Here is a 26,767-nt window from a genome sequence, read left to right as displayed (position 1 = left end):
TCCACGCACGATACAGATTCACGAAGAACGCCATGTGGCAGCTGCTGGGTATGTTGCCGCTCCGTGAAAGTGGGGAAAACTGAGGACAGCCTGTGCCTCCAGTGTTACTGCTACTGATGGCTCTCGGGTTTTACGGCGCTGGCACATTCCAAACAGTCACCGGGAATCTCGTCCGCATTCCGCAGTCGACAGTTTGCCGCGCAGTAGGAAAAGTTACGCTACTCATCGCAAAGCGCCTGTGCTCAATGCTGGTGCGCTTTCCGCAGCCGGCAGTACTTTCTATAGAGAAGTGATTCTTAAGAGAGAAAGGAAGAGAAAAGTGAGCCCAGTAACTGTCTGCTTCAGTCAGCGACACCTCAACAGTAGCTCACAAGGGATGGGGGTAAGGAGGGATAAAAGGGTAGGAGTAAAGAGATGTTACTTGGCTCGCGACTTCACCTTAACTAGAGCAAGTCGACGTGAAGCAAGCAGTGGACTTCAAAACGCCCAAGTCAGCCTTCACGTTTCATAGATGCTCAGGCTGTCTTGCTTGGTCAAGTCAAGAACGAGCTTCAAAGCAGAAACTCGCTGCTCGCCTGCTAACGAGGGTAATAACGAAGTTGTTCGCGTAAGGCATGCATTACATCAAAAAAAGACCATACGTTTTAAAATAACTATAAAAACGAAGGGCCACAAGCATATTCCTGCCATTTTACGGCTAACGAGCGGCACGTGGTGCCTGCCGTCACAGCCATGCGCAGTGTTGCTTCTGTAAAGCGTTCTTTGCCCGCTGGTTTTAGTGGCCACCCAAATGCGGGGTGTTTCTCCATGGTTGCTTGTTTGGAGGTGAAACAAGCATCGCGTTGCCTTCTTCCGTCGTTTTTTTTTTTCAATCGAACGCCTTGGCATGTATTTGTGCTGACCTGGCTCACGAGGTGACGCAATTTTTATGGTATTTGCCTTTCTGTTCGCCTGTGTGCATGCCTGTAGTGGGCTAGGTCGCAGTTATATATGAAAAAAAAACAAGTTCTGGGAACAAATGTTATTCGTATCCTTTCGTTGAGCTTGGTAAACAAGAGAAAAAGCGGGTGTCAGGACATTGCCCTCAGCAGAATTCTGTTTCGCGGAGTGCAGCAGTGTCTCGCTGCATGATGGTGAAGCGGATAAAAAAAACCCGTGATATGGTCACCTCTTTTTTATATGTGCGGAATTTTACGTAGCGTTGTGCTACAAGCGATGCCTTTCTGAGCGAGAATCAGCGCCCTAGACGGGACGAAAGGATAGACGAGGCACACAGACACAGCACTGAGTCAATTTTGTACCGAAAGAGGCGGAAATTGTCATCGTGTTTAATAAGAAAACGGAAATTGCCTTTGCGGTTGTGGAACACTTCGGCGTCGTCCCCACCGAAGCTATTAATACGCACGTGTGTGTAGTCGACACAGCCTGTAACACCAGGGAACTGAGCCACTTCATAAAAGTCCCGCATAAGTATAGAAAGTGCTGCCGGCTGCGGAAAGCGCACCGGCATTGCGCACAGGTGCTTTGCGATAAGTAGCGTAACTTTTCCTACTGCGCGGCAAACTGTCGACTGCGGAATGCGGACGAGATTCCCGGTGACTGTTTGGAATGTGCCAGCGCCGTAAAACCCGAGAGCCATCAGTAGCAGTAACACTGGAGGCACAGGCTGTCCTCGGTTGTCCCCACTTTCACGGAGCGGCAACATACCCAGCAGTTGCCGCATGGCGTTCTTCATGAATCTGTATCGTGCGTAAAATCGTTCCTCGTCGTACAGCTCTATCGGATGTGCTCGGTCACGTAAAGCGGGTCCAAGAATCTTCGGCAGGCAGTGCGCCTCAGAAAATGCTACGCTTATGGCGAGGCAAGCAAACTCAAAAGCCGCCACCCTCCGCGCGACATCCATTCGAGAGGTGGCCATGTTGGAATAACGCATAAAGTCGCTTTCAAGCTAGCCCCACAGCTGACTTGAAACTTGCCCTGACTTCGACCGAGTTAAGTTGCCTTCAAGTCGTCCGCAAGTTCGAGAACGATTTATGGCGAGCGGCAAGACTGTCTTGAGTCAAGAACGAGTCAAGTACGAGTCAAGTAACATCTCTTAGTCTCCATAGCGGCACGGAGGCCGCCTTATCTTTGGTGGTTGCCGATACCGTGCTGTACGCTGGTGGCGCTCCAGTCTGTAGATCGCGGGCCCGCGCTCCGGAACGACATCGTGATCGCGGCGACCATTAATCCCGCATTTGTAAAGGATTGCTGAACGCATAAGTGGAACTACTTCTTCAGTCGCGGAGACGATCAGCTGCCACGCTTCGGCCGTCTGGGCAGAGCTTCTCCGGATTTTTTTTAAGTTATTTGTATCTGACTATAGCTCGGTAATGTAAAAGATATTCCAAACAGCTCATAAACAGTACACAGAAACGACCACACAACATGGGCCCTGTGTTGTGTGGTCTTTCATGTATCTTGTTTACGCACTGTTTCCAATAACTATGCGTACTTACTAAAGAAGCCTGCCTAGCCACCCTTATAGAATATATTCGGAAGTGTTCACACAGATCACCATGACAATTCTACTGCAATAAAACAACGTTTGTACAAGGTTGAAGCATGGGTGTCAGTTTTGAGCTGGAAACCTTTCTGTTTCGGAGTTCAGTGTGTGTTTTTATCTCAACTGTGCAGTGGTGAAAGTGGTGTATTCACGTGACAGTGAATCCCACGTGGCGGCGGTGTCCCGGTTGTGCGAACTGCTGCGACGAGAGCTGGGCTTTCGAGTGGAATGGGACGAGGCAGCCATGCACCTGGCGCACGTCACACCTGACTGGGCCATGGCCATGGCCCAGCTTCCTTGTCCCCAATTCAACTCGACTGCCAAGACGGCGCCTACGGTCAAGATGCTGGTGATCGAGTCGGATGGGGCATTGCTCAAGCACAAGGCCTACCGAAATCACAAGGTGCGCCTATCTATTCGCTTGTACAACTTGGCATAGAGACAAATGCTGACATAGCAATGCATTATTTTATGGTCATGTCTCACAAAAGAAACTGAATGTGAAATATTTGTTTTGTAGGAAAGGGGAAACTGGGCGCTCCAGTTGACGTTGAGTATTTCGACACTACAGCCAACACGAAGTGCATCTCTGCGGTTCCCTCTTTGCCTAAATGGCACCCCTGTATTGACACGCCCTTGTAAATTGGCCGGTGTCATTTCCTTATCCTCCTTTTCACTCTTTGTATTCTTTCCTGCCCCCTCTTTTCTCAATTCCCGATTTCCTTGAAGCAAGGGTTAACCTTCCGCATTGTAACAAACTTGCCCATTTGATATTTCTCTATGGTAACAGCATACAGCGTTTATAAGGTGCACTGGCATACATGTTGTGCGACGTCTCCATAGCATGAAAGTTCTTGTCTCTGGATTTTCAAGCATATGAAGTTATTTTCGCTGTCTTTCCAAGCAGACGTGTGGCTCTGTGATATAATACCTGCTTGCCACGTAAACCGCCTAGATATTATCCTCTCTTGGACCCGGCAATTTTTATTATTTATTTTGTTTGGATCTTTCTCGGTTTTTATGTCAGACAAAATGATTTATCGCTCACAACCAAGGACCTCCGCGCCAGAACCGACGCCAGTGTTTCTACAAAAAGAAAAGCTCTTTATTGCAATTGCTCTACCTTTTTCCAGCACGGAGTTCACCCCTCAGGTAAACAGCTTTTCTTAATTTTTTTTTGCCTTTTGAGACACGTGAGCCCAGCGTGTCGTATTTTTAGTGGCGCACATTTTGAAGCTTTCGGCAATCCGACAGAGATGACGTTACTTAATTCGGACTTCAATGTGGCATGTAACGTTCGCTGTTTTTCGGCTGCCGTCTTCCTCAAGGCGCGGTAGATGGTGGGCCTGATATATATATATATATATATATATATATATATATATATATATATATATATATATATATATATATATATATATATATTGAAACGGGGTGTTGAACCGGCAGAAGTTGACTCGGCGAATGAAAGCTTTATTGAGCGCAAGGGCTAACTCAACGCAGGCCTGCGATCACAGCAAGTCTTCTTCCTTTTCTATATTCGAGTTCCATGCCCACTGCCCTCGTTACAATCACCCTCGGGCAATGAGGGATCCATCCTGGCGACCTAAGGACAGGTGTACACAGAAAGGTCATGGTATGGCTTGAGCCGAGAGATGTGTACGATTTCTTGTCCCCGACGGCGCTTGTCCGGAGATGCATCCAGCGGCTTGACCAGGTAGTTGACAGGGGATGCTTGGCGTACAACTCGATAAGGGCCATGGTACCTGGACGAAAGCTTGGGGGAGAGTCCTGGAGGAGTAGAAGGAATCCATAACCACACCAGTGAGTTCGGAGCAAAGCTCATGGGCGTGGTTGACGCGTCGTGGCGATGTTTTTGGCGCGTCTGGTCATGTGACGTGAACGCACGAGCAAGCTTCCGACATTCTTCAGCGTGTGCTGCTGCTCGAGAAACGGTAGTCATCTCTGAAGGGTCCGGTCGATAAGGAAGAATAGTATCCATTGTTGATGATGGCTCGCGTCCATAAAGAAGAAAGAAAGGCAAAAATCCTGTGGTGCTTTGCGTTGCAGTGTTGTAAGCATATGTCACAAAAGGCAGTATGCTATCCCGATTTGACTGGTCGGATGAAGCGTACTTGGCCAGCATATCCCCAAGTGTACGATTAAAACGCTCTGTCATCCCATTCGTTTGCGGATGATAGTCTGTGGTAGTGCGGTGTATGATGCGACACTCGCTCAACAACGCTTTGATGGCATCGGAGAGAAAAACGCGGCCGCGGTCGCTTAGTAACTCTCGAGGTGCTCCATGCCTTCAAACCAGGTTTTGCAGTATAAGACATGCAACGTCTTTTGCGGTAGCTGAAGGTAACGCAGCTGTTTCAGCGTACCACGTTAGGTGGTCGATAGCGACAATGACCCAGCGGTTGCTACTCGAAGTATAGGGAAGCGGACCGTAAAGGTCGATTCCGACATGATCGAAAGCTCGTGCTGGACATGGCAACGGCTGCAAAGGACCTGTGGCATGCTGAGTGGGCATTTTCAGTCGCTGGCACGTAAGGCAAGACCTTACGTAACGGCGAACGAAACGGTACATACCGCGCTAGTAGTACCACAGCTGCAAGCGAGTGTATGTTTTTAACACACCAGCGTGGCCACATTGCGGATCATCGTGGAACGTGGCACAGATGTCACAGGGCAGATGTCGGGGAATGACGAGCAACCACTTACGACCCATCGAGCTGTAGTTTCGGCGGTAAAGCAGGTTATCCCGAATAGCGAAGTGTCCTGCTTGACGGCGAAGCGTTCTGGAGACTGGAGCGGGCGTCCGGTTAGAAAGCAAGTCCAAAAGAGAAGAAATCCAAGCATCTTTGCGTTGCTCGGAAGGCATGTCCCAAATGCTGATGGCCAAGGCAGCACTGGTGGAGATAGGCGAGCCGACAGGCTCTGAAGCCAGTGGCGAACGTGACAGGGCATCGGCGTCGGAATGCTTGCGGCCAGAACGGTACATAACACGGAATAGAACTCCTGTAACCGCAATGCCCAACGAGCGAGCCGACCATTAGGATCTTTTAGTGAAGATAACCAGCAAAGCGCGTGGTGGTCTGTTACAATATCAAACGGACGTCCATAAAACTAAGGCCGAAATTTTCCGATTTCCCAAATAATGGCAAGGCACTCCTTTTCAGTTACACTGTAATTCTTCTCGGATTTACTGAGGGTGCGGCTGGCATAGGCAACGACGTACTCGTCAAAGCCATCCTTGCGTTGGGCCAGTATGGCCCCTAGCCCGACACCACTAGCGTCTGTATAAAGCTCCGTTGGAGCAGACGGATCGAAATGTCGGAGTATGGGAGGCGTGGTGAGGAGCCGTCGGAGTTCCTGAAATGCATCATCACACGCCTGCGACCACGCTGACAAATCAGAACTTCCGGCAAGAAGATTGGTCAAGGGGGCGATAATGGAGGCGAAATTGCGGACGTAGCGCCGGAAGTAAGAACATAGGCCGATGAAGCTTCGAAGCTCTTTGATGGTGGTTGGCTTTGGGAACGCCGCGACTGCATTAAGTTTCGTAGGGTCCGGGAGAATGCCGTCCTTAGAAACTGCATGGCCGAGAATTACAAGCTTGCGAGCGCCGAAGTGGCATTTCTTCAAGTTAAGTTAAAGTCCCGCCGTGGAAAGGCACGTAAGAACTTGCTCGAGGCGGCTGAGGTGGGTCGCAAAGTCGCTTGAAAATACTACAATGTCGTCCAAATAACAGAGGCATGTTTTCCATTTCAGACCTTGCAAGATGGTATCCATCATCTTTTCGAAAGTGGCAGGCGCATTGCAGAGGCCAAAGGGCATAACAGCGAATTCATATAGTCCATCCGGTGTTACAAAGGCTGTCTTCGGGCGGTCACCCTCTGCCATGGGCACCTGCCAGTAGCCGGAGCGTAAATCTAACGAAGAAAAGAACTCTGCACCTTGTAGGCAGTCCAGAGCATCATCGATGCGTGGCAGAGAGTATACGTCTTTGCGCGTTATCTTGTTGAGTCGGCGGTAGTCAACGCAGAACCGGATGGATCCGCCTTTTTTCTTTACGAGAACTACCGGTGAAGCCCAGGGACTGTTGCAGGGCTCGATGGTGCCACGTTTCAACATGTCGTCCACTTGTTCGTTGATGACACGGCGTTCAGCAGATGACACATGGTACGGACGCTGTCTTAGCGGGGCTTGTTGACCGGTGTCATTACGGTGAACGACCGCAGAGGTTCGGCCTAAGCCTGACTGGTCACGATCGAATGAAGAGCGAAAGCGGAGTAGAAGATTTATAATCTCTTCGCGCTGAGTTGGTGCGAGCTCAGAGTCGATGGCATCCGAGAATACGTCGAGAACAACATTAGGCGTATTGGTAGGAGTGACAGCACAAATTGGGAGCGAAACCATAGAATCGGGTATAGTAGCCGGAAGAATGCACTCGTAAGGTTCGCATCTTCCCAGGCATTCTCCACGTAGTAGGGATGACGGGCTGTCCGAGGGATTGCACACATAAATGGCAGCGTGACCGTTGCGAAAAACGACGACGGCAAACAGAAGCATGATATTTCGACGGCACGCAGATGGGACCGATGGCATAAACAACACAAGTGATTTCGGGAGAGAGGCACACGACACCGAGACAACAACAGCTGAGAAAGGCGCAATGTCAACGTCAGAAGCAGCAAACACTCTACACGAAGCGCCATCGTCGGGGTCATAGCACGGCACAGATAATGCGAGTTCGGAACGAGCACAGTCGACCAAAGCAGAATTTGACGAAAGTCCCATCCAAGGATAACGTCATGCGAAGAACGGAATAAAACTACAAATGAGACGACGTACATCGCACCTTGAATGACGACTCGTGCAGTGCACAAAGCTGAAGGTTGAATATGATGGGACGTAGCTGTCTGCAAAGATAGGTCGGTAAGTTGCGTGGTCACTTTCTTCAAGTTTCGGCACAGTTTCTCGCTAATTACAGATACGGCAGCTCCAGTGTCAACAAGTCCGTGCACCTTAATGCCATCAATATAGAGTTCGATTTTGTTCGGGGGACAGCAGTTAGGTCTTGAAATTTTCGCTGCAACGCAGTTCTTGCCTCCGGAACTGCGCCCGTCAGTTTTCCCCTCGCGGTGGGCTGTTGCGACGTAACATTGGAGAAATAGATCTGGGACGAGGAGAACGCGAATGGCTTGAGCCGGATGGGCGGCGACCTGTACGTACGTCTAGAGGTGGATCGACAGGAACGAGATATCGTGGCTGAGTGGGCATGTAGTGGGAGGCCCCTGCGATGTCATGAGAAGGGAAGCTGCGACGGCGGCAGTGACGAGCTATGTGGCCTGGGATGCCACATGAAAAACATATTGGCCGATTATCCGGAGAGCGCCATTGGCTGACGGTAGGGGCACTTGTCGCTGAATAGGGTACCGGAAACGGTCGTGCAGGTGGCGGCTTCATATAAACGTTCCGAGTTGTTTCGTATACAGCCGGAGACGGGACAGTCAACAAGCGGGCAGGTGGCATCGACGAATAGACGTGGCGAGTTGCTTCGTAGATAGCCGGAGACGATGGAGCGCGTGGCCGAGCAACAGCGGCTGCATATGTTAGTGGTGCGGTAACAGATGATGGAGCCTGAGCTGGCGGCGATGCTTCGACAACTTGCGATTCAATGACCTGGCGAAGCGAAGGCAATAAGGGTGTCATCGGCTCGGTAGTTCTGGTGATTATAGATAGCTGCCGGGCGACCTCCTCGCGTATGAATTGCTTTATGAGTGGCATTAAAGCAGAGTGGTCGGCAGTGTCATGGCGCCCCGCCGCGGTGGTCTAGTGGCTAAGGTACTCGGCTGCTGACCCGCAGGGCGCGGGTTCGAATCCCGGCTGCGGCGGCTGCATTTCCGATGGAGGCGGAAATGTTGTAGGCCCGTGTGCTCATATTTGGGTGCACGTTAAAGAACCCCAGGTGGTCTAAATTTCCGGAGCCCTCCACTACGGCGTCTCTCATAATCATATAGTGGTTTTGGGACGTTAAACCCCACATATCAATCAGTGTCATGGCGATAGTCGAAGGATGAGAGGTCCGCGGTGTCTTAAGCAGCGCAACATCTGGAAGCACGTTGCCTACGCAGCTCATCATAACTTTGGCAGAGCTGAATCACCTCGGCGACCTCTGGGGACACTTCGCAGCAAGCATTTGGAATGCACCATCGTCGATTCCTTTCATTATGTTTTTTATCTTGCCTGCCTCATCCAGAGCCGGGTTGACGAGCTGGCAGAGGAAGAGCACATCTTCGATGTAGCTCGTGAAAGTCTCATCTGTTCTCTGTGCTCTGCCACGCAAGCGCTGTTCAGCACGAAGGCGGCAGGCAGCAGGACGTCCAAAGACTTCCGAGAGGGTTTTTGCCAATTCCGACCAGGTACTGAAATCACTTTGATGATTCCTGTACCATAGTTTCGCCACGTCGGTCAGGTAAAAATTTCCATTTGTGAGCTTATCGGCTGCGTTCCACTTATTGTACGCGCTCACCAGTTCATACTCGGCAATCCAGTTGTCCACATCTTGGTCCTCTGTGCCACCAAATATGGGGGGTCGCGCTGCCGGAGAGCGCCAGCGCAGAAGACTGGTATGGGTGCGAGACCTGGAGTGGTGGCCTGAGACGGTCCCGGATCAGTCATCGCAGAAGGTAATTGGAGTGTGCGGCTACGAAGTTCCAGGGTGAGGACCAGATGTATCCCAGCACTTCCAGCACTTGAAACGGGGTGTTGAACCAGCAGGAGTTGACTCGGCGAACGAAAATTTTATTGAGCGCAAGGGCTAACTGAACGCAGGCCTGTGATCACAGCAAGTCTTCTTCCTTTTCTATATTCAAGCTCCATGCCCACTGCCCTCGTTACAATATATATATATATATATATATATACATACATACATACATATTGTCACGGGGTCGTGACGAGGCCAAAGACAGAAAACTTAGTGTTGGGATTTAACTGTTTATTTGGGTGAACCTGTGCCCGGTAAAGGGAAAGTCTAATTACAGCAGCAGTCTTGCACAGATAGCAGTCTCGGACTGATAGCGGCGAACGCAGCGTCGGCCTTCGATCAACAACTGACAAGCGGCGAAGCGTGTCGGCATTTATACCCTTGCCGTCGAATGTTCTAGCGCTATCGCTGGCGGTGGCGTGGGTTCCAGAACAATCTGTACCGTTCGCACAGTGGGCGTGATCTTATCGAAATAATCTACTACAGTCCGGAACCCTCTAGAAACCTGCAGGCGCGGCTTGCGCCGAGAATCGTGCGGTGCTTCGGAACGATAACAAAAACTTGTGAAATGGAACGTGGCATTGCCCCCCTCTGAAAAAAGGCATCGTCCCGATGCTTTAACTAAAGATGAAGGTACAATAATAATGCAAGAAAGTACAACGAATAAATTACAATACAACAATAATACAAAAAAAACACTGTTTCAGTTTGTTAACGTCCATGAAACGGCTTGAGGCGCGCGACATGCACGACTTCAGGTCGCGATCGGCGTCGTTGAGAGTTCGTGATGCCGTCGGGGACAACCTCGTAATCAAGTGGGCCGAGACGTCGAACCACCTTGTACGGTCCGAAGTACCGTCGCAGAAGCTTTTCACTTAGTCCGCGTCGGCGTATCGGCGTCCACACCCAAACACGTTCACCGGGCTGGTATTCCACGAAGCGTCGTCGAAGGTTGTAACGGTGGCTGTCGGTCGTCTGTTGATTCTTGATACGAAGACGCGCAAGTTGTCGGGCTTCTTCGGCGCGTTGAAGGTACTCGCTCACATCGAGGTTTTCTTCGTCGGTGACGTTGGGTAACATGGCATCGAGCGTCGTTGCCGGGCTCCTTCCGTAGACCAATTCGTATGGAGATATCTGCGTCGTCTCCTGCACCGCCGTGTTGTATGCGAAGGTCACATACGGAAGAATGGTGTCCACCGTCTTGTGTTCGACATCGACGTACATTGACAGCATGTCCGCGATCGTCTTGTTAAGCCGCTCGGTGAGGCCGTTGGTCTGTGGGTGGTACGCTGTCGTCCGGCGGTGGTTTGTTTGGCTGTATGCCAAGATCGCTTGAGTTAAGTCGGCTGTGAATGCCGTTCCTCTGTCGGTGATAAGGACCTCCGGGGCGCCGTGACGTAGGACGATATTTTCGACGAAAAACTTAGCTACCTCGGATGCACTGCCTTTTGGCAGGGCTTTTGTCTCGGCGTAGCGGGTGAGGTAGTCGGTAGCTACCACGATCCACTTGTTTCCGAAAGCCGACGTCGGGAACGGCCCCAGTAGGTCCATACCAATCTGCTGGAAAGGTCGGCAAGGTGGATCAATTGGCTGCAGAAGTCCCGCTGGCCTTGTCGGCGGTGTCTTGCGTCGCTGACAGTCCCGGCATGTCCTCACATAACGAGTGACGTCGGTGGTAAGACGTGGCCAGTAGTACCTTTCTTGTATCCTCGCGAGCGTGCGGGAAACACCGAGGTGCCCTGCCGTCGGATCGTCGTGCAGGGCCTGCAGGAGTTCTGGTCGCAGAGCTGAAGGCACCACAAGGAGGTACTTAGCTCGAAGCGGTGAAAAGTTTTTCTTTTGTAGAAGGCCGTTTCGTAGAAAGAACGACGCAAGTGCGCGCTTGAATACCTTCGGGAATTCGGCGGTCCTGCCTTCGAGGTATTCTATTAGGGCTTTAAGTTCCGGGTCGGCCCGCTGTCGTTCAGCGAAGTCGTCGGTAGTTATTGTTCCCAAGAAGTAGTCGTCATCCGAGTCGTCGGGTAGCGGTTGGTCGACAGGCGCACGAGAGAGACAGTCAGCGTCGGAGTGTTTTTTGCCGGACTTGTAAATGACAGTAATGTCATATTCTTGAAGTCTCAGGCTCCATCGTGCGAGGCGACCTGAAGGGTCCTTCAAGGTGGCTAGCCAACACAAGGCGTGGTGATCGCTCACAACTTTGAAGGGCCTGCCGTAGAGGTAGGGGCGAAATTTCGACGTAGCCCAGATGATGGCGAGGCACTCCTTTTCTGTTGTGGAATAATTTGCTTCTGCTTTGGATAGCGATCGGCTGGCGTAACTAATAACCCTTTCAAGTCCGTTAGCCTTCTGCACAAGAACGGCGCCAAGACCTACGCTGCTTGCGTCAGTATGTATTTCTGTCTCGGCGAATTCGTCGAAATGGGCAAGTAACGGAGGCGTCTGGAGGCGATGTTTAAGCTCCTGGAAAGCGTGTTCCTGTGGCGTTTCCCACTTGAACTCCGAGTCGGCCTTGGTAAGGTTAGTGAGAGGATCGGCGATGCGGGCGAAGTTTTTCACGAACCGCCTATAATAGGCGCACAGGCCCAGAAATCGGCGCACGGCCTTCTTGTCAGTGGGCGGCGGGAAATCGGCGATGGCGGCTGTTTTCCGTGGATCGAGACGAACTCCACACTTGCTGATAACGTGCCCCAGAAACAAGAGCTCCTCATACGCAAATCTGCACTTTTCTGGCTTCAGTGTGAGTCCGGACAGCTTGATGGCTTGAAGTACAGCTTCAAGGCGCCGAAGATGCTCGTCGAAACTCGAGGAAAACACGACTACGTCGTCCAAGTACACAAGGCAAGTCTGCCACTTCAATCCTGCCAGCACTGTATCCATAACGCGTTGAAAAGTTGCAGGCGCTGAGCAAAGGCCGAAGGGCATCACCTTAAACTCGAAGAGGCCGTCCGGTGTTATAAACGCCGTCTTCTCTCGGTCTCGTTCGTCGACTTCGATTTGCCAATAGCCAGTCTTGAGGTCCATTGACGAGAAGTACTTGGCGTTGTGGAGCCGATCAAGGGCGTCGTCTATTCGTGGGAGAGGATACACGTCCTTTCTTGTGATTTTGTTCAGGCGGCGATAATCGACGCAGAAACGTAGGGTCCCATCCTTTTTCTTCACTAACACCACGGGGGACGCCCACGGACTCTTGGACGGCTGGATAATGTCATCTCGCAGCATTTCATCAACTTGTCTCTTCATTGCCTCACGTTCTCGCGTCGAAACCCTGTACGGACTCTGGCGGAGTGGTCTGGCATTTTCTTCGGTTATGATTCGATGTTTCGTGATTGGGGTCTGCCGAATTTTTGATGACGACGAAAAGCAATCTTCGTATTGCAGGAGCAGGGCCTTGAGCTGTTCTTGCTTATCATTCGGAAGTCTGGGATTGACGTCGAAAGCTATGGGAGGGGCTTGGTTCCTCTGAGCAGGTTCCGCAGAATCGGCGAGGGCGAAAGCACTAGTGGCTTCGACAATTTCTTCGATGTATGCGACCGTTGTTCCTTTGTTCACATGTTTGTACTCATTGCTGAAATTCGTGAGCATAACCGTTGCTTTGCCTCCCCGCAGCTCTGCAATTCCTCTTGCGACGCAAATATTTCGGGTGACCAACAGATGCTGACTGCCTTCAACGACGCCTTCCAAGTCAGGTGATTTAGGAGCGCCGACTGAAATAATGACGCTTGAGCGAGGCGGAATGGTGACTTGTTCTTCCAGCACATTCAAGGCATGGTGTCCTGACGGCATGCGCGGCGGTAGTGCTTCTTCTGTGGATAATGTTATCGACCTTGTTTTTAGGTTGATGACAGCACCATGGAGGCATAAGAAGTCCATGCCAAGGATGACATCTCTCGAGCAACGCTGTAGGACTACGAAGTCTGTAGGATAAATACGGCCGTTAATGGTGACTCTCGCTGTGCAGATTCCTGCAGGCGTTACGAGATGACCTCCGGCTGTGCGGATTTCAGGGCCTTTCCAAGCTGTCCTAACTTTCTTTAACTTCGCGGCGAACGACCCACTGATGACAGAATAGTCGGCTCCAGTATCGACGAGAGCGGTCACACTGTGGCCGTCGATAAGAACGTCGAGGTCGCTAGTTCGCCGTCTCGCATTGCAGTTAGGGCGTGGCGTCGGGTCACGGCTGCGTCGGCTTGTTCCGCTGCTTTCATGTTGCGTCGTCCGGCCACCTTCGGTAAGTGAGCTTTTGCCTTCAGGGCTTTTCCTGGTTGGAGTTGTGTTCAAAAAGCTCCGTCGCGTCGGCGTCGTCGTCGGAGGATCTTCGGTAGTTCGTCGCACAGCAACCGCACCTCCATCGGTTGCTGCCCTTAGTTTCCCGGATACGGGCTAGGAGACCGGCCCCGCGTTGGGCCAGAGTACTGCCGGGGGTGTGGTGACATGCGGCGGCTGGGCGACGGCGAACGGGAAGGACTTCGTGGTGTCCATTGAGTTCCTGCCAGGTAGTCGGCGATGTCACGTGGCCGATCTCCTGGCTGCGGACGCGGTGCATTGACGGCGAAGCCACGCAGTCCCATCTGTCGGTACTGGCAACGGCGGTATGTGTGCCCGGCCTCGCCGCAGTGGTAGCAGAGCGGGCGGTTGTCAGGTGCACGCCAAACGTCCGTTTTTCTCGGTGCACTGCGCTGGCCCGCTGGGGAACGGTAGGACGTCGGTTGGGGTGGTGGCGGCGGTGGCGTCTGGCGACGGAAGTGTGACGGGGCGGCGTTTTGGCGTGGACGGGGAGGAGCGCTGTGGCGCACTGCAGCGGCGTAGCTCATAGTTTCTGGCTCGGGCGGCGGTGTTTCGGGAATTCGAAGCGATTGCCGGACTTCTTCTCGCACAATGTCGGCGATTGAATCCACTTGAGGCTGTGCCGAAGGCAACAATTTGCGCAGCTCTTCCCGCACGATCGCTCGGATCGTTTCACGCAGGTCGTCGGAGTCACTGGCTTGAGCAGCAGCGCATTCTGGAGTCAGGCGACGATTATACTGTCTGGTGCGCATGTCCAGCGTTTTTTCGATGGTGGTCGCCTCGGATACAAATTCTTGGACGGTGTTCGGTGGGTTCCTCATTAGTCCCGCGAAGAGCTCCTGTTTGACACCTCGCATGAGGAAACGAACTTTCTTTTCCTCTGGCATGTCTGGGTCAGCGTGACGGAATAGGCGGGTCATCTCCTCTGTGAAAATTCCAACCTTTTCGTTTGGTAGCTGAACCCGGGTCTCGAGTAGAGCAGCGGCCCTCTCTTTGCGAGCGACGCTTGCGAACGTTTGAAGAAATGTGCCGCAGAAGACATCCCACGTTCGGAGCGTGGACTCCCGATTCTCTATCCAGGTCCTTGCGGTGTCTTCCAGGTAGAAGTACACACGACGGAGCTTTTCTTCGTTGTCCCAGTGGTTGAGGGCGGCCACACGGTCGTATGTTTCTAGCCAGGTTTCCGGGTCTTCAAACGATGAGCCATGGAACGTTGGTGGTTCCCTGGGTTGATGAATGACGATCGCGGGCTGGGACGCTCCGGTTGTCATTGTCGCTGCCGTCGAGGTCATGGTCTTGGTCTTCCACGGCTTGTCTTGTAGCAGGCCGTACTCCGGTGGGAGACCTTGCTGTCGGCGGCTCGTTCGCTGCTCTTGGTTGGCGTCGGTGTCTTCTCCGCGAAGGGGGCTGGGTTCACGGCTTGACGGGGGCGTCCGGTACATGAACGAAGCAGCACCTCCACCAGATGTCACGGGGTCGTGACGAGGCCAAAGACAGAAAACTTAGTGTTGGGATTTAACTGTTTATTTGGGCGAACCTGTGCCCGGTAAAGGGAAAGTCTAATTACAGCAGCAGTCTTGCACAGATAGCAGTCTCGGACTGATAGCGGCGAACGCAGCGTCGGCCTTCGATCAACAACTGACAAGCGGCGAAGCGCGTCGGCATTTATACCCTTGCCGTCGAATGTTCTAGCGTTATCGCTGGCGGTGGCGTGGGTTCCAGAACAATCTGTACCGTTCGCACAGTGGGCGTGATCTTATCGAAATAATCTACTACAGTCCGGAACCCTCTAGAAACCTGCAGGCGCGGCTTGCGCCGAGAATCGTGCGGTGCTTCGGAACGATAACAAAAACTTGTGAAATGGAACGTGGCAATATATATATATATATATATATATATATATATATATATATATATATATATATATATATATATATATATATATATATATATATATATATATATATATATATATATATATATATATATATATATATATATTGATACGTGTATGGAACTGTCGCCCCGACACAGCTGAATTGGCACCCAAATGAAGAAGACGACAACGTGGTTGTTGTGGGTTGGACTCTCGAGCTTCTCCCGTCGGCCTGCATGACTGTGCGCTCTTTAAGCCGTTAGCAAGACCAGCTCTCGGTGAATAAATCTTCCCCGTAACATCTTTTGGTGGAAGGTGCTGGGTCTTCACACAACCCGGCTCTGGAACTCCGCAGTAGACGCCAGCTTTGTCCGGCCGCGATGCCTGAAACTGGCACTCAGGCCTCGCCATCCGCGCCGGCTCCATCACCTGTGATTCCCCCCCATCTTCTCGACCCTGGCACGTTTTACGGGACGGACAGCACGGACATCGAAGAATGGCTCGCATTATTCGAGCACGTCAGCAAGCAGTACAGGTGGGACGAAACGCTTATGCTGGCAAATATTCTATTCTACCTACGGGGTACGGCACGCGCCTGGTATGAGACGCATGAAGAAGAATTAACCAGCTGGGACACATGCAAGCAAAAGCTTCGCGATTTGTTCGGTCGGTCAGTTGCTCGTCAGATGGCAGCCAGGCAGGAACTCGCGTCGCGTGTTCAATCATCGACGGAGTCGTACGTCACGTACATCCAAGACGTACTGGCACTGTGCCGGAAGACTGACAAAAACATGTCCGAGGCGGACAAGATCAGCAACGTGTTGAAAGGCATTGCTGATGATGCTTTCAACATACAAATGTGCAAGAACTGCACCACTGTCGACTCGATCATATCTGAATGCCGGCGATTTGAGCAAACAAGCTAAAAGCAGGCGAATGACCCACCACATCGCGAGACTACCAAACACTGCTGCGACTTCGTCTTGCGAGAATTCTGCAGCGCCCCGTTCACTTGCGCCTCCTGCCAATATCGCAAGGATTGTTCGCCAGGAGCTGGAAGCCATGGCACCCGCTTCCTATCAGCCCCCTGCGCAAGACAACTGGACAACAGTCTCGCTTATTCAAGCTGTCGTACGTCAGGACTTTGCTAACCTGGGCGTCCAGGTTCCCCAGCCCGCCAGACTTATGCCGTAGCCCATGAGCACTCCCGTCGACAACGCTGACCACCACTCTGCTCCACTTGTCGCTTCGGCAGCTTCGACTCCTCAATTTCCACCACGCTACCGAAATCCATCTGAGTGGCGCACGCACGATGATCGACCCATCTGCTTTTCTTGCTCTCGAGTTGGGCACATCTCCCGCCATTGCCGCAACAGGTGGTATTTCCGGCCAAGCTTTCGTAATGTCGATCGCCGTCAGGACCATGGACACTATTCGCAACCCGGTTTTCCGGATGACCATATTCTGGACCCTTCAGCTCGCCATTCATTTCCACGCTCCGAACCGTCGTACGCTGACGTCGTCGCCCAAAGAAACTGGTCTAGCCGCTCGCCGTCACCTCAGGGTCGGCCGTCACGCTCCCCTCAACGCCGCCGCTCTCCGTCACTGGCTTATTCTGGCCATTCCCCGGGAAACTGACGAGTGCAGCTCCTGGAGGTGGCGCTGCGTTGACGACTCGGAACGAAAACCCTCAACCGGCTACAAATTCAAGACGTAATTTACTTCGGGTGTTCGTTGATGGCCACGCCGTTACTGCTCTAATTGACACTGGTGCCCAAGTATCTGTTATGAGTTCTACACTTCGATCTCGCCTGAAAAAGGTTCTCACACCAGTTATGTTCTCTACTTTTCGAGTTGCCATGGGAAGTCGAACATCGGTGCTTGGTATGTGCACTGCCCGCGTTACTGTTGCTGGCCACCACACTTCCGTTCTCTTCGCAGTCCTCGATGCTTGCCCACACGACGTCATCCTTGGAATTGACTTCTTAACCGCCCACTCCGCCCTCATCGATTGTTCTACCGGTATGTTACGGCTCGAATTGCCTTTGTGCTCCGATTTCACTCCTCCAAGTCGCACTCGGCTACGATCCGTGGTGTCTCTACGGCTACCACCCCAGGCTGCTATGTACATTCCTCTGTCGCCCTTCCCGTCCGTTCCTGATGGAGACTATCTGGTAGCTCCCCTCATTGATTTGACCCTTACGCACCACATCGCACTACCACATGCTATAGTGGTTGTGGCTAACAACACGGTGCTACTTCCGGTTCTGACCTTCTCCACGTCGACCCAAGTGCTTCCCCAAGGCATCACTTTAGCCGATCTTTCCACCCTTGTTGAATGTTCGATTTGTTCTTTTACACCTGACACTAAGACCATGGCGAAACCTGTCATCACGTCGCAAAATAAGGCGTTTCTCGACAAAATGATATCCAGCGACCTCTTACCTTCTCAAGTTGCGGCGCTCCGGGGTGTTCTATTTTCTTACCTGGATATCTTTGACGTTGACGACCGTCCCCTGGGCCGCATAAGTGCCGTAACCCACCGCATCGACACCGGCGACGCCAGTCCACTCCACAAACGCCCTTATCGCGTGTCACATGCTGAGCGCCAAGTAATACAGACGGAGGTCGAGAAAATGCTGAGTAAAGACGTCATTGAGCCTTCATCGAGTCCTTGGGCCTCCCCTGTGGTCTTAGTTAAAAAGGACAACACCTGGTGCCTTTGCGTCGACTATCGCCACCTGAATCGGATCACCAAGAAGGACGTTTATCCTTTACCCCGAATCGATGATGCGCTCGACTGCCTCCACGGCGCCAACTATTTCTCGTCCCTTGACCTTCGATCCGGATACTGGCAAATTTCGGTCGACGACCGCGACCGCGAGAAGACCGCATTCATCACACCCGACGGCCTTTACCAATTCAAGGTCATGCCTTTTGGGTTGTGCAATGCCCCGGCTGCTTTTAAACGTATGATGGACTCTCTTCTTCGCGGTTTCAAATGGTTGACTTGCCTTTGCTATCTGGATGATGTAATAGTTTTCTCGCCCTCCTTCAAAAGCCACCTGTCTCGTCTCTCGGCAATTCTTGACGTTTTTCGTTGCGCTGGTCTCCAACTGAATTCGTCGAAATGCTCATTTGGACGTCGGCAGATTAAACTACTCGGCCACCTTGTTGACGCCACTGGTGTTCAACCCGACCCTGACAATGTCCGTGCAGTCCGAGAATTCCCGGTTCCGCGTTCCACACAAGAAGTTCGCAGTTTTATTGGGCTCTGCTCATACTTCCGCCGCTTTGTCTTCAACTTCGCGGATATTGCTAGGCCCCTCACGGATCTCCTCAAAAAGAATGTGGCCTTTTCTTGGGGAAGGGACCAAGAACATTCCTTCGCGTCGCTAATTACCGCCCTCACATCACCACCTATGTTGGCTCATTTTAATCCAGCGGCTCGAACAGAGCTTTGCACCAATGCAAGCGGCCATGGCATTGGTGCTATACTCGCTCAGATTCAGAATGGCACCAACCGTGTGATAGCCTACTCTAGCTGCCTTTTGTCGCAAGCGGAACAAAATTATTCCATCACTGAGCGGGAATGCTTAGCCCTCGTTTGGGCTATTGCGAAATTCCGCCCGTACTTATACAGACGTCCGTTCGCAGTCATCACGGACCATCATGCGCTTTGCTGGCTGTCGACGCTTAAGGACCCTACAGGAAGACTCGGCCGACGGGCACTTCGATTACAGGAGTACACGTTCTCGGTTGTTTACAAATCTGGAAAGCTGCACAGCGATGCTGACTGCTTATCCCGGCACCCTGTTGATCCACCTAGCTCCACTGATTTGGAATCCGATGCCTGCGTTTTAGCCATCACTGACTTTCTGAACGTGGCTGACGAACAGCACCGAGATCCATCGCTGCTCACCATCATTGACCGCCTTCAATCGCGTTATGCTGACCCTTCTCTTAGCAGATACCCGCTTCAAGACAACGTTTTGTACCGCCGCAACTTACACCCCGACGGCGCGGAACTTTTAATCGTCGTACCGCGCCCCGCCGCGGTGGTCTAGTGGCTAAGGTACTCGGCTGCTGACCCGCAGGTCGCGGGTTCAAATCCCGGCTGCGGCGGCTGCATTTCCGGTGGAGGCGGAAATGCTGTAGGCCCGTGTGCTCAGATTTTGGTGCACGTTAAAGAACCCCAGGTGGTCAAAATTTCTGGAGCCCTCCACTACGGCGTCTCTCATAATCATCTGGTGGTTTTGGGACGTTAAACCCCACATATCAATCAATCATATCAATCAATTACTCGTCGTACCGCATCACCTGCGAAAGGATGTTCTGCGACGATTCCACGACGCTCCAACTTCTGGACATCTAGGAGTCTTCAAAACTTACGACCGCATTCGACGACGAGTATTCTGGAAGGGTCTGTACCGCTCTGTTCGCCGTTACGTCGCATCTTGTGACCTCTGCCAGCGCCGAAAGAAGCTTACGACTCCCCCTGCCGGTCTTCTTCAACCTATTGAAGTTCCAGCCGAGCCCTTTTATCGAGTGGGGTTGGACTTGCGAGGTCCCTTTCCTACTTCTACAACTGGAAATAAATGAATTGCAGTGGCCACAGACTATGCCACTCGGTATGCAATCACTCGAGCGCTACCAACCAGCTGCGCAACCAACGTTGCTGACTTCCTGCTGTACGACATTATTCTCCAGCATGGCGCTCCGACTCACCTGCTCACAGACCGTGGTCGCTACTTTCTATCTCGTGTGGTTGATGATCTACTCCGATCTTGTGCTACGCGTCACAACTTCACCACATCCTACCACCCTCAGACTAACGGCCTTACGGAGCGTCTAAACCGCAGATTGACGGACATGCTTTGCATGTACGTATCTACCGACCACACTGATTGGGACATAGCTCTTCTGTTCGTAACTTTCGTCTACAACTCGTCGCGTCATGAAACAGCTGGCTACTCCCCTTTTTATCTTCTCTTCGGACGTCATCCCTTACTGCCCTTCGACACACCGCTTTCATCAGACCACCCATCCTCCACCTCGTACGCTCAGGATGCAATCACCCGTGCCCTCACGGCACGCACGGTAGCGCGTGCTCGGTTATCGGCGTCGCAGACAGCACAGTAGTCTCTTTATGACCGTCGACATAGAGATGCCGTTTTTTCTGCGGGATCTCTTGTTCTCCTGTGGCTCCCATCTCGACGTGTTGGCCTCTACGAGAAACTACTATCGCGATACGCTGGGCCCTACCGAGTAATTCGTCAGGTCACACCTGTGACCTACAAGATTGCCGCTACCACAAACTCATCAGCTGCTGCACCCAGAACGGAAGTATTCCATGTTTCTCGTTTCAAGCCCTACAACGCCGACTCGCTCATTTAACAGGCACCGAGACGGTGCCTTACGGGCAGGGGTGATGATACGTGTATGGAACTGTCGCCCCGACACAGCTGAATTGGCACCCAAATGAAGAAGACGACAACGTGGTTGTTGTGGGTTGGACTCTCGAGCTTCTCCCGTTGGCCTGCATGACTGTGCGCTCTTTAAGCCGTTAGCAAGACCAGCTCTCGGTGAATAAATATTCCCCGTAACTATATATATATATATATATATATATATATATATATATATATATATATATATATATATATATATATATATATATATATATTGGGGGCTCTAAACGGCGAGCGAGCGCCACGCCACGCTCTTGGAGCGAACGGACACAGTAGACGTGGTCGGTACAAACCAAACAACATACACACGTTTATTTAACCAATTTACAACGATGATATCATTCGCCGAATCGTTACATCAATCGTAATTAACACGCTACCATACAAACAACATAACACAATGAACATACAATAACATACTCAAGGCGGCGTCGCCAATGCTTGACTTAACACGAGGGTCCCCGGCGCGCAGGCCCTCGGTATATAACCGTGGTGCCACGCGCCGAAGGCCCACGCTAGACAACCGTTCGCGGCAACCGCCACGCGCGGGAGAGAGTAGCTCAACTCTTACCTGCCACCAAGGCTTGCTTCCACCAGGGTTCACTGCCAGCGCTACCACTGTAACAACCATGATGATGATAGTGGTACTCAACGCGAATACAACGCCAACTATTACCCGGTGGACAGTGTACTAGTACACTGTACCCGGTGGTTGTCACTCCTAAATGCGGCTTTTGGGCGATACATGTGCGCCACGCGGCGCAAACAACAATACAAGGGGCGTCAGCACCCCACAAACTAAAATGGGCAATTTTTTAAATGCGAAGCATTTCCTACAGACATTCGGCGACTTTGAGTGTGTCTATCTATCTATCTATCTATCTATCTATCTATCTATCTATCTATCTATCTATCTATATATCTATCTATCTATCTATCCGCCTACGACTTTTAGCTCACCTGGCCGTTTCGAAAATGGTATCAATACTGAACTTGGTGTGGCATAACATGCCTGTATGAAGAACATATTTGACTAGTCATAACATAAAAATCATGACATGTATGTCATGAATGTCATGATTTACATTTCATGGTCCTGTAGCTCTTGCGGTAGTTTCGTTCACACGGCATGTTGCAAAACTGGCATGGTGTGACGTGATTGCACGCCGAACACAAGAGACCGACCCTAAAATGAAAATCATGACATGCGTGCCATGTAACAACATGACTGCATGCCACGCTCATGATGCGCTTCTGGCCGTTTCGCTAGCGTCACATATACGAAATTTGGTATTACGGTACGTGAATGGTGCAACCATGATAATCATGAGATGCGTGGCATGTAGCAACATGACTACATGCCGTGCTCATAATGCGCTGGTGGCCATTTCACTAGCTTGACTTATACCAAATTTGATATTAAGGGACATGAATGAATAATGAAGGTATGATACCGGTGCAAACATGATAAACATGAGATGCGTGTCATGTAACAACATGACTACATGCTACGCTCATGATGCGCTCGTGGCTTTTCGCTAGCTTCAGAAGTGTCAAACTCGGTATTACGTGACGCGAACGGACGACATGGGTTAATGACACATCCAAACATGATAATCATGACATGCGTGTCATGTAATAACATGACTAAATGCCGCACTCGTAATGCGCTCGCGGCCGTTTCGCTAGCTTCACGCATGCCCAATTTTGTATTACGTGACGCCTATGGATGACGAAAGTATGTGACGTGTGCAAACATGATAATCATGAAATGTGTGTCATGTGAGAACATGACTACCTACCACAAATCAAGGCGCCAATACATTTCGACGTCACGCGGTCCGCGTGCTGGTAGGCGGTCATTTCGTCACATCATGTCGGCGTTGCCACGCCAGGCGCCGGTCTTGCCATATACTCGCAGGCGTGCGCCGCGCAGCGTTGCTTTGACGCATGCGCGTTTCAGCGCGTCCGGTGTCCCTTCGTCACTAAAAGAGGGAGGCACAGCGTTGTCTGGGTAACGCATCGGGGCGATATGAAGCATGTCACATTTCGCATCGGTTGTCGTCGGGCCGCGCCGACGGACGCTGGTCGCAGTGGTCGCGCCTGACGTCAGACTATAGAGTGCTCGCGTTTGGCTAAGGTAGCGTAGCTGCGCCCAGCGTGCGCGCGCGTCAACGCTACATGGGAGTATATAGGCCCTTCATGACGCGCTTGCGGCCGTTCTGCTAACTCCACATATACCAAATTTGGTGTTACGAGACGTCAATGCATGACGAAAGTATATGACTGGTGCAAACACGATAATGCTGACAAGCGTGTCATTTAAGAAAATGACAACATACCACGCTCATAGCGTGCTTGCAGCCGTTTCACCGGCTCCACATATGCTAAATTTGGTGGTACGTACGTGACGTCAATGGATGACGAAGGTATATGACTGGTCCAAACATGATAATCCTAACACGCGTGTCATGTAGGAACATGACAACATACCCCGCTCATAGCGTGCTCGCGGCCGTTTCGCTAGCTCCACATATACTAAATTTCGTATCACGTGACGTAAACAAATGACGAACGTAAACGACACATCCAAACATGATAATCATGACAAGTAAATCATGCACGGCATCATTTACCTCCACGTCGTAACATTGTGCTGATCTTAGAGTAACATATCAACCTTCCTCAATAGTGCTTCGCATATCATCGATTCCCTCTGTATGTGGTATCTGCCAATTTTTGTTTATGGCAAAAAAGTTTTTTTCTGCAAAAGATTCCGTCATTTTTATAAAAGCCTGCTTTTTGCCAGAAATGAAGTTATGTGCATGAAACAGTTAACCGGTGATTTTTATAACAATTTCTTTATCGAACTTGTGATGTGTGGCAACAAAACGCGTTATTTGTGGCCTGGTTGGGGTTTCTGTGGCGCCAATGCATGTGGAAGCGCTTCTCCGTGGACGTGAAGGATCGGCAGCGGGTGTGAGCTAAACTATGCCGGAGACGCTGCTTCGGTGGCACGCAACAGGCCGGGCCTTTATGGAGAGCCCGACCTGTATTTGTAGTCATCGATGGCTGCTGTGGCAATGGACACGTGATGGTGACAGGGAAGCGGCATGAGTGTAGCTTCGTGCGGCGTTGAGCGAACGCGTCAAGTGAGCTCTCCTCCAACGATCTCGCTTATTGCCGACGCGAGATCAGACGGCGAATATTCGTCAACATTCGCCACGGCGGTAACATTCGGTAGGCGACCGAACTTGGGAGTCATACGTCACATCTTCAGGGTCTCGAATGTGAGGCACTGGGGTATGACGTCAGTTACGGTGCGAAGGCTCTCTTTGCCGATGAGGAGGGGACGTACATCCTCTGCAATTTTTTTTTTCAAAAGGTGGCCTACTATGTCTTCCTCAAACATGTAAAGGTTTGACAGTCTTTCAGAGCTTCAAGACAGTCTCGATATATGCCGCGCACGTCTCTCTTGGAATATGGGCACGTAGTAATGGCGTTGGTTCTACTTCCTTTCTCTTTGCTACAGAGTCTTTGAAACAATTCCCCATTTCAGACATGAAGTGATCCTATGACATAAAGGTGTCCTTGTGGCTCTCATACCACCCGAGTGCCTTTTTTGTCAAGCAGAAGACCCCATTGGGCAGCTCGGTCGTCATGTCCCCTTGGTAGTATTGGCTCACTTATTCACAGTGCGTAAGGCAGTCGTTCACATCCTTGCCAGATTTGCCACCAAAATGTGCGAGGCACTCTCAAGTCCCTACGCAACCAAGTACAAGCTACCACCAAAGTTTGTACTGCTGGTACTGGTTCAGTGTCTCTGCTCGGATCTCACCAACCTAACGGGTGATTCATTTTTATCCGGTTTCATTTTTTATTTAATTAGGAAAAATTACACTATAGTTAAGAAATCACAAATTATGTCCGCTGTTCTTTTCTTTGTTTCACTATCTGTATGTGTCATTTGTTTTGTTGATTTGTGCACGTACTACATTGGCCTTTGGCGGCTGTAATGTTTCACCAGATAAGAGCTATGTCTGGTGGAAGGTTGTTAGCTTACCTCTGTTGCCGAAACTTTAGGCTTTGTACTGAGATAAACTACTTTCCACTACAGGATTTAGGCCTGGTGAGTGACAGCAACGTCGATGAGCTGTACCATACAACATATGCCGCACTGCTGTCGAACCACGCCCAAGCCCTCGGTGACTACTGCCACATCATGGTGGCCAGGCTGCCATACACCACGCTGCCTGATCGCCTCGACCTAGTGCCTGAGAAACGCTATCAGCTGCCGGAACACTTGCCTCTCCTTCTCCAAGCTCTACTCTATAAAACAAAGCTGCCGGTGACTGGTGCAGAATCGGCACTTCGCTCGGAGACATACAGTCGTTTTAGCACTGCTCTGGCTGTTGCTGGAAAATTCCACAAGGAGAAAGGGTTTGCAGAAAACAGCATCTGCGCAAAGCTGCGGGCCATTCTCGCCCAATATTGACCACACTGTCCCTTTGATAGATTTATTCATTGAAGTATGTGCTGGTGGGACACTTCACTTGAATGTCCATACAACAGAAGTTTGTAGGATGATGAAGGCTTCAAGAGATTAGAAATCACCTAACAGAAAAAGTTGCTGGAGCCAACGCTTTTTCATCGAGTTGGCTTGCCCCATCACACATGTTTGCCCCATGAGCACATGTTTTGTAACGGTGACATTGTGTCTTACATAATTTGTCATTGCATCATTTAAATGTAACATTGTGTCTTACATGATGTGTCATTGCATCATTTCAATGAGGCATTCTGTCTTACATTATTTGTAATTGCATCATTTTAATGTGTTGTGCCATTTTTACGATGCTTGAGGTGGTTAGTGTCAAAGATAGGCTTCACGCTAGACGTAGTGACCAGAAAAGAATTCATTCTTTTGTGCGAGAACACGTCAACATTTTTCGTTTTTCTGTGGGAATACGTCAACTAATTTGGCAGTAGTTGCATGCCAGTTGACAGGTTTTCTTCAAACGCCATTTAGCATCAGTTTCATAACAACCATGACCCTAATGTAGACACATGTTTAGATCGAAGTAGTGCTCTGTTCTCAAATTATCACTTTTAAAGGATATTGCCTTTTGGGTATGCTCATTGGCAAGTTGAGGATACGCCGGTAAGTACGTGCTTCATCACTGGACAAGCGAGATGCTACAACACACAATGAAATGGTGTCACCATAAGTTGTCATGTGTTGATATGGCCCCAGATTATGAGCTCTAGCTGGGCACTATTGCATATTGTTTGTATTCCCGTTTATGCCTCCCTGCTGGTGCTTCTGCAAGAATGGAAAGACATCCATTTTGTAAAAGACAGCTGTAACGACGTAGTCTTGGGTACGTGGCAGTTGCGTTATTTTGCAGCATTTAAGCGTGTTCTCTATTGCAGCTTTACACAGCTGCTATCAGCACAGTTTGGCCTAACTGCCCAATGGGAAAGTTGGTTTTTGAACTTGCTTAAGCACACCAAACTGCTTGCAGTATTTCCGTAGTTCCGATGAAGGTGGATAATTACGATGAAGGTAGATCCATGCATCTGTCTGTGTGTCCGTTCGTCCATCTATTAAACACTCCAAGTACCACCATCTCGCATCTTTCCAGCATATTCCCCATATAGAAGCGCCGCCATCCAGTGGACATTCCAAGGACTAAACGAGAGGTAGCACACGCACACTTTCTTACGGCTTGCGCTTCGGGTCTACTTCCCACCTTTAACCACCTCGTGTTCATGTTATATGCTAGTTCACTGTATTCATGGCACTGTGGCCC

At 50.8% G+C, this 26,767-nt stretch overlaps 1 protein-coding gene across 1 annotated transcript in view; it reads left to right on the top strand.

Moving 5' to 3' along the window:
- LOC142771377 (uncharacterized) overlaps positions 1-26,520 on the top strand; it is a 75,871-nt gene extending 49,351 nt beyond the window's left edge. The window contains exons 10-11 of the mRNA XM_075872856.1: positions 2,677-2,948; positions 25,072-26,520. Coding sequence (XP_075728971.1) covers positions 2,677-2,948; positions 25,072-25,449 — 650 coding nt within the window. The 3' untranslated portion in view covers positions 25,450-26,520. The remainder of the gene's footprint in view (positions 1-2,676; positions 2,949-25,071) is intronic.
- The last annotated feature ends 247 nt before the right edge of the window (positions 26,521-26,767 follow it).

This window comes from Rhipicephalus microplus, chromosome 9 (assembly GCF_043290135.1).
Source record: "Rhipicephalus microplus isolate Deutch F79 chromosome 9, USDA_Rmic, whole genome shotgun sequence".
NCBI lineage: Eukaryota > Metazoa > Arthropoda > Arachnida > Ixodida > Ixodidae > Rhipicephalus > Rhipicephalus microplus.
The sequence above is the reverse complement of the archived record's forward strand: the minus strand, read 5'-3'. Positions and strand labels throughout refer to the sequence as shown.